Here is an 8,521-nt window from a genome sequence, read left to right as displayed (position 1 = left end):
CTCCAATCATTAGTTCATTGATGCAACCCATTTTATAGAAACTCATTTCAACTATTGGTTCATTGATGAAACCCAATTAATTACTCATTTCACATAAATCAAAACCCATTTACTAATTTACTCATTTTATGTAAATCAAAACCCTACAATATAAAAAATAAAACCCTAGAGCTAGAGTGAAATAATAGAGAAAAGGAGAGAGGGAACGAGAGAGAGACCTCAATATTGAGGCAAGGCGAGAGCTCGCGGCGATGTGATGATGTGTGATAGTGAATCTATGAGTGGCTGTGTTGAGTTTGAGAGAGAGAGAAAAGAACTTGTTTGGGTGTAGTAGAGAGATTGATATAGAGAAAAATAAAAAAAATAAAATAAAACATAATTAGGCGGTATTTTAGTCGGGAAAAGAATTGGGCACTAATCTGAAATTGTCCCACAAAAAATTCTCACACTATTGCTGACTAAATATTTTTGGTCACCGAAAATAAATTTTTAGTGACCAAATTTTGGTCATTAAGGATTAAATTTGTTTTGGGCGAAATTATGCCAGTTATTTGGCAATTAAAATTTATTTTTTAGTAGGAAAAAATTAACATTCCACGACTAAAATATATTTAGCCGAAATCCCAAATTAACGCTGATCAATATTAAAATCACATATATTAAAAATTTATTCTTTTCATCTAGTGATATCAATGGTTTCATTACTAATTTACAAAATACCATCAAAAGATTTGTGTTCACTATAATAAGCAACAATTAATGATCCAAAAACTCAATTTAAGTTAATGAAGTAGACACATGCATCTAATTAAGGATAATAAAACAGCCGTAATATCTAACAAAATTATAACTTCATATTGTTTTACTAGTTGTTCACTACTAGGGTAGGGGGAGAGGGAAAAAAAAAAAAAAATTAAAAATAGGGAAAGGAAAGAAGACACAAAAACAAAAGATAAAAAGCTCTCACCTTCCCATTCCTTATTGAATGTGGTGAGTTCACTTCTCATAAGTCATAACTAGGATAGGATACATGAAGAGAAATTAAAACAGAAGCATTTCTTTACCTAAATCAACTCACCTACTACATAAGTCAAAATACATTTTAAAGAGTAGACTTGACACGACTTAGTTTTGTTTTTCTCACTCTCTTTGATTTGATCCCCTTAATAGGGAGGCCAATAGTTATCAAGATCCACACAATGGTCCATGGTCATGAATCTGTTGCTCACCGACCCATTTGGGTTATTGACCTCCCCGCCATAGACAGCCACAGCCCCCTCATTTGTCAACATGGAAGTCGAAGAATTCACATGATGATCTTGTTGTTGATGCATCATAGTTGTTTGAGGTGGCATCACTGACCGCAAAATCATGGGTTGTGCTGAGGTGGTGGTTGCTCCAAGGTTTAAATTAAGACCAGAAATGGTAAAGCTACCACCACCGCTGCCACCGCCACCTCCTGGAGGGTAGTTCAATATTTGGGATTGGATAGGAAAGTTGAGATGATGAGTGTTTGAGCCGCCGCCACCGCCAGCAGCAGCAGCAGCAGCTCTTAAAACCCTAGAAATCTCGAGTTCTGCAGCATTGCTCATATAGTTTCTTCCCATGGGGAACTGACAAGCCTCGGCGGCATGCATCATTTGTTGAGGCATGACAACACCTGTTGGACCTATTTCCAGATTGTAGGGATTCATTAGTGCTGCTGCTCTTGATGAGTGGTTGTTGTGGTTGGAGTTGGAGATGGAGTTGGGGTTGGAAGGGTATTTTTTCCCACCACCACTTTTCTGGAAGACTCGACAAACCACCCATTCATCCTGCTGTAAAATACACCATATTTTTATGTTAGATCATCTATTCTATTCTACCCAAAACAATAACATATACAACAATCCCTCATATCAATGAATAATAAAATGAAGTGAAACAGGACACTAGACTAATTAAGACAAACATATACACCTACAATCATTCATGGCTGAGGCTTCATTATCATTATGTATCAACATCAAGTCAAAACTTTTATTTATCTATTCTATAATATAATATAATAATATATAATGTGAGCACTAAAATTTGTCCCCACAAACCACAAATAACAGATTTTTTTTCACAAATTTTAGAACATGGAAACTAAAATTTTACACTAACTACACAGCTCAAAAATTGTTATAGTTTTTATATTCAAAATCTGTTTGAGTTTCAAATTAAATTCAAGCATACTATTCACAATTTTATTTTACTGGAAGAAAACAACCACCACTTTTGTTGCTGCTGCTGCTACTGGACCTTCATGAACAGCAAAACTGAGGTGCAGAGATATTTCTACTTGCATTGCATTTCATGCAGTCCAGCAGCAGCCAGCTTTTCCAATGGTGTTCTTTACATGAGGAACACTGCAAATCATCCTCTTTGGTTATCTTGCTATGCTATGCTACTTACTTCTTGAGTTTACAATCTTACACGCAAATATGATTGATTTTTTTTTAAATTTTAAATTTTTGTTTTTTGGAAATGACATCCACAGTCTACGATAGTTGCTTGAAAGTCAACTAATCATATTATTGTACTTGAAATTGAGGGGATTCTAATTCGCGAAGCAAGACAACTCCTCTTTGAATGAAATCACTTTAGTCTGGTTTTGATCCTAAACTCCATGGCTCAAACTCATGCCATCACAGTGACTTAACTCAACAATATGACTTGTTGTCAACATATGTGATGGCATGAGTTTTTTGTCTTATTGTTGAGTTATGTCATCATTTTATATAAACATATGTATATATATTTGAAAAAGATAAGGAAATAAGAAAAATTACACAAGTAGTCTACACGTTTTATTCCTTGTATCAATTTAGTCCCTACATTTTTAATATATCAATTTTAACCCCCCCCCCCCCCCTCTCCTTTTTTTTCATTTTTGTCTAATCAATAATTCCCTTTAAAATATTTAACTAAATGATCATTTGTGCGACATGTGACCATTCCAGTCCTCTTCCACTTCTATCTTTTTCCACACTCTCGGTTACATTTACCCCCCACCCACCACCCCACGCCACTGCCACCACACCATGTATCACCTACACCCACCACCCCTAACCACCAAACACAACCCCACCACCAACCACCAAACAACCCCATCTACAAGTATTAGAATAAAAGTGGATTGAATGATCAAGAACAAAGATGAGCAGGGAAAAGAGCTTTCATCCATGACCTTTCTCAATCGGTGCTGCCACCTCTTTCAACCGGTTTTGCCACTGCCTACAGCCCAAGTAGCAACCTCTCTCAATCCCGACACCTCGTTCATTTCCTTCCTAATTTGTTAAAAAATTAAAGCTTAAGTTGCTAATAATAGATCCAACAATGTATATTAAGTTTATACTCTCGCATACATGTGATCTCGTCCTGCACGTGGGGAGACAAACAAGCTGAGATATAATTAAGGTGCACAAAATCGATAGAACATAGTGCAAAATGACAAATAATGAAAATGACAAGGCTTCAACCAAGAATTTTTTTTGAAATCAGAGTTCTTATACCATGTTAAATTGTTAACTAATAACTCAACTAAAAATTTAAATTATTAGAAAATTGGTCTAATAATGTGTATATATATATGTGAGGTTACACATTCCCACATCTCCTATTGCCATCTCCCTTCCCCTTTCCCAGCCCTACAATGCCTCAACCCCCTCCTCTCCCTCCCCTCTCTCTCTCTCTCTCTCTCTCTCTCTCTCTCTCTATATATATATATATATATGGATCACTAAGTTATATCACTTACTGTTTGAATGAATTAACTCACTATGAGTTCTCATTGAGTTGGATGGGTATGAGCAAATTTACAAATGTGGCCCTAAATTTTAGTTTTAAAAAAAATAAAGATTGTTTTAATTGGACTAAATTAATTCATTTTTAAAAATTGAAGATTAAAATTTAGCTAATTAAATGTAGGATCAAAATGATACAAAGAATATATTGTAGAAACCCTATCGTAATTTCTCTAAAAAAAAAAAAAAAAAAAAAAAGAACACAGCAAAAATACTCCCTCCCATTTATCACATGATACTAGTCCCCAAAACAAATACAAGAGTACTAGTTCCTACTATTTTAGCCTATCAAAATCAAAATGGGTCACCACATATAGACTTTATACAAAATCACCAAAATAATTTCTTTTTAATTGGGAAAGAAGATGATGAATGGCAACTGTCCTTTTAAAAAAAAATTGGCTTTGACTTTTTTTTGTTTACTTTTTCATAGCAACTCTAAAATTTACGCAATTCGAGCGGAATTAGTAAGGATGGAGAAACAAACTATATTTTGTTCAAAAATCACGGGAAGGCTCTCTATACATATTAGGGACAAAGTGCTCTGGACCAAAATTTCTTGTGCGTAAAATAGACTTGCCTTTTTAAATATTAATGTATAAATTTGATTTTTTGACTTTCTAATACCGACACATCCAGTATATTTGTGAGTAATAGGTATATCAACCGATTCATCCAGTATATTTGTGATAATAGAAATAATAGGTATATCAACCGATTCAAAATACATATCGATGCCTAGTGAATTCACAATTTGATACTTAATCGATTCAAAATACATATCGATGCATAATCGATTCATAATTCGATTCACAACTAATACAATGGCCTTGAGGACTATGAACCTTCTTTTTGTAGTTGATGATTTTAAAAAAATAAAAATAAAAATAAAGTAAAAATAATTTACAACTGGAATCACATGATTCTTGACATGTATATTTGTTTTTTTTTATCAGCAAAACAAAATTTTATTGATGAAAAAGTACAATACATGTAAAATTACATCAACAAAGTAGGAAAGTACAGAACGTCATAGCAAACCCTAACAACACCAACTAAATTGGTATCCCAAAGAAAGGACAATCATATGCCAAAACTTACGCAAGATTGGTAAAAAACCAATCAAAAGCTGGTCAAAACCGATCAAAACCAATCATACTCAATAAGTATAATTTGATACTCTTTTATGGCTATGAAAACCTTAGAGAGGAAGAGAGGGAGGGAGACAGTGTACGTACCTTGGTAGTTCTAAAAGCTGATTTAGAATGAATACGATATTCATGCATAACCCAGTTGGTTTTCTCTCCTCTAGGAGCTCTTCCTCTGTAGAATACCAATGTTTTCTTCATTCCAACTAACTCGGAGGTGTTACTATTGAAGATCTCCTTATCTTTTCCTGTGGTCTTCCAGTATCCAGTGTTTGTAGCTCGGTTTGTTCTCACCCCAGTTGGGTATTTCCGATCTCGAAGACTGAAGAAATACCATTCCTTTTCTCCCATCTTTGCCTTTCCTGTTGCAAATATCACAATTTTGAAGATTAGGTCAAAATATAATTCATAAACAATTTTCCAAGTTTGTAGACAAAAAACAAAAGAAACACAGCAGCAGTGCTTAAGCTTTGGCAAAATAACTGATCATATATCTATCGAAAGTCTAAACTATGGTGGGGTTGATTAATAAACCCTTGTTTTGATGAATCCCAGCAAAAAAAAGCGAATATATGCAATGGAACATGAAGATCAAGATCTAAAGCTCCAATTTCCGAGGAACTAAACGTATTTGAAAGATGATGAGCAATGCTACGAAGGCGAAGTATTAAGATGGGAGCAGTTAAAACTACCTGGAAGATCCCATGGCTCACACTTGTTTAGGTCAACGTCTCCGATGGCTCTTCCTGTAAAATTAGCATCTGAGATCTTATTTATAAGATAATAAGTGATGAGTTCTTCGTCTGTTGGATGAAACCGAAACCCTGGCGGCAGTGTTTCATCCTTCACCTCTCGTCCTTCCATCTCTCTATCTATCTGCCTCCTCTTTTCTTCTCTCTATCTCTTTCTTTCTCTAACTACTATTATCCTCTTATTACTTCAACCATTCGACGTGCTCAGAATAATAAATAAAACTCTTAACTAAAAACCAGATAGAGAGATGAAGAAAATGGAAAGAAAAGGAATAAGAAAAGCCTTTGTACTGTCTTCTGCAACTGCAATTCAAGCAAAAAGGGTATGAGATTAGAGTCAAAAGAGTAGCTGGAAAGAGCTAAAAGGTATGAATTGGAAGACACACGTGGGTTTTTTTTTTGTTTTTTTTTTTTAAACAATGAAATTTTTTTATTGATTAGAACAAAAAGAGTAGAAATGAGTACAACCTAGATCAATAAGAAAAGGCTAAGCAAAACAAACATCAAAGAAGCAAAGAAAACAAAAGGTTGGACAAACGTGGGTTTAGTTAGTTAGCTTACTTGTACGACAAAGATCAACAACAGATCTTATATGAGATTTGCAGTGTTTTTCACCATTTTCTTAGGGAAAGTTGTGTTGGGATCTACTACTAACTATACGAGTAGTAGTAGAAGAAGAAGTAGTAGGATAAGGTTGGTGAAAGAGTTTATGATGGAAACTTTCTTTCTTGCAAAATATGCAGAAGAAGTTTGGAATTTAAACATATGGCGTGGAGAAGGAAAAGAAAACAAGGGTGTCTATCACAAGCTCTCACCTACTATGGGTCTTCACATTTACGATTACATTGTATCTACTGTTCTCTCTCTCTCTCTCTCTCTCTCTCTCTCTCAATATTAGGTTTTTTTTCCAGTAGAGTATTGTATACTATAAACAAAAAATAGCGAAAATTTTACAACCCAAAAATTATTAGGTGTAAATAATGTCATGTGGTGTCTCCCTCTCTTCTCATTGGTTTCGATAGACACCAAGGATCCTCTAGAGTGTTTTTTTTCTAAAGTTTCCTAAAGTGGTGTATTGTTTGGTTGAGATTTAATGCTGAAAAATTGATGTGACTTGTCATTAAATCTCAGCCACACAATGCATCACTCTAGGAAATTTTAGGAAAAAAAAACTCTAGAGGATCCTTGCTCATAGATCATTTGTAATTAGTTAAAGACTACACATGACGTTGCCACGTATACAATAATTTTTACTAAAAATCATTCCTAAAAGTGGAGTGCTTTCAAGAATAATTCTTAAAACATTTTTAGAAATAATTTGCCAAACAATTTTATCATAGGGAACAAATTACCTCCGGCCCTAAATCTGGACGGAAGAATATTGTTCGGACCTATGAAACCTATCACGGTGTCCGTTTGAATGATCTGAACCAATTATTGTATAAAATTTGCGTGTATATTTCTAGAAAAAATTAGATTGATTTAATACTGGTAATCTATTTGATTTATCATATTGGTCTCAAAAAATATGGACTGCAAGTTTCTTTTCGAAAATAAGCTATCTATTTTTTTGTGATAAACACAATAATAAAAAAGAGGTTACGATTATAGAGGTTACGATTATAAAATTGACATAATTTTTTCTAGAAACAATAAATACAAGGGACCCAATAAAATGAATTGTTCAAATTAGAGGCCATGGGCAACAGCCCACTAGCCCGCCCAACCCAACCCTCACTACAACAAATAAGAATTTTAAACACATGTTTTGGTCTCTGAAAAGTGAAAATTTTGTTACAAAAGATATTTGGGGACTAATTTCTGTCGTCATGATGATCGTCGCTAAAAGGTTGTCCCGAAAAGTTAAAAATAAAAATTTTAACGACAAAATTTTGAAAATGTCACTAATAAATAGACTTTTGGGGACAAAATAATTTCGCCTAAAAATGATTTATTTTTTGAGACAAAATTTGGTCCCAAAAGGATAATAATTCATCACTAATGTCTAATTTTCGTTACTAAAAATATAATAACACTTTTTGCAACAAAAATATTTGGTCTTTAAAAAATAATTCTTCCCTAAATTTTAATCTCTAAAACTTTAATTTTTTGTAATGCCTATTTTTTAAGGATTTGAGAATAATATTTTAGCCAATAATACTAGGTATGGTAAAATTTTGACGCGTGTTTAATAAATGGATTGGACTTGGGATTCAAGGATATAGCCTAGCCTGGCCCAGTCCTCCTAGAGAATATTATATTTAAAAATTAATTTTATTTTTTATTATTTATTTACGTAATATACATATATTTAGAACTAATGATATATAACTGAGATAATTGGTTGATAATTAAAGAAAAATATAAAAAAATAAATAGCACATGGGAGTAATTGGTTAATTAATCATTGAACTTAAAAAATGAATCTAACTTTTTAATTAAAATAGCACTGCTTATCTTTATAAAACAACTACATTTAATAAATTTATCCTAAACGTATTATTTTCTTGAGAATTTACATGTAGGTAGGTCATAATAGTTAGGCTTATTGTCTAACAAGTCCTATAATAGTTAATAGCATTCTTCATTAAATATTATTAAAAAATCACAAATTGTTTATTTTTAGCGACATTTTAAAAATTTTATCACAAAAAATTCACTAATTATAAGTTTTAGTGACAATTTAAAACAATCGTCACAAAAAAAAAACTAATTTTCAACTTTCACAGATAGTTTAAAAAATTCATCACAGAAACATGTAACTAATTATAAGTTTTAGCGAGAATTTATA

At 33.0% G+C, this 8,521-nt stretch overlaps 1 protein-coding gene across 2 annotated transcripts; it reads right to left on the bottom strand.

Annotated features, from left to right (window-relative positions):
• Positions 1-951: 951 nt before the first annotated feature.
• Positions 952-6,744, bottom strand: NAC038 (NAC domain containing protein 38). 2 transcript variants are annotated; one of them, XM_028225697.2, is made up of 4 exons: positions 6,292-6,744; positions 5,671-6,033; positions 5,069-5,340; positions 952-1,817 (listed from the first exon to the last, which is right to left on the bottom strand). In XM_028225697.2, exons 2-4 carry the CDS (start codon positions 5,840-5,842, stop codon positions 1,164-1,166), a joined length of 1,098 nt encoding a protein of 365 aa, XP_028081498.2. In that variant the 5' UTR covers positions 5,843-6,033; positions 6,292-6,744; the 3' UTR covers positions 952-1,163. The 2 variants fall into 2 exon arrangements, with proteins under 2 accessions (XP_028081498.2, XP_028081499.2); XM_028225698.2 differs by having other exon boundaries at positions 952-1,814; positions 6,292-6,733.
• Between the last annotated feature and the right edge of the window lie 1,777 nt (positions 6,745-8,521).

This window comes from Camellia sinensis, chromosome 10 (genome assembly GCF_055761805.1).
Source record: "Camellia sinensis isolate YWXY chromosome 10, ASM5576180v1, whole genome shotgun sequence".
Classification (NCBI taxonomy): Eukaryota; Viridiplantae; Streptophyta; class Magnoliopsida; order Ericales; family Theaceae; genus Camellia; species Camellia sinensis.
The sequence above is the reverse complement of the archived record's forward strand: the minus strand, read 5'-3'. Positions and strand labels throughout refer to the sequence as shown.

Excerpts from the sequence above, each read along its gene's own strand:
- NAC038 (XM_028225697.2), bottom strand. The coding sequence starts at position 5,842 with ATGGAAGGACGAGAGGTGAAGGATGAAACACTGCCGCCAGGGTTTCGG. Across the intron at positions 5,341-5,670 it reads TGAGCCATGGGATCTTCCAG|GAAAGGCAAAGATGGGAGAA; the intron begins GTAGTTTTAACT and ends TATTTGCAACAG. Across the intron at positions 1,818-5,068 it reads CAGCTTTTAGAACTACCAAG|CAGGATGAATGGGTGGTTTG; the intron begins GTACGTACACTG and ends TGTATTTTACAG.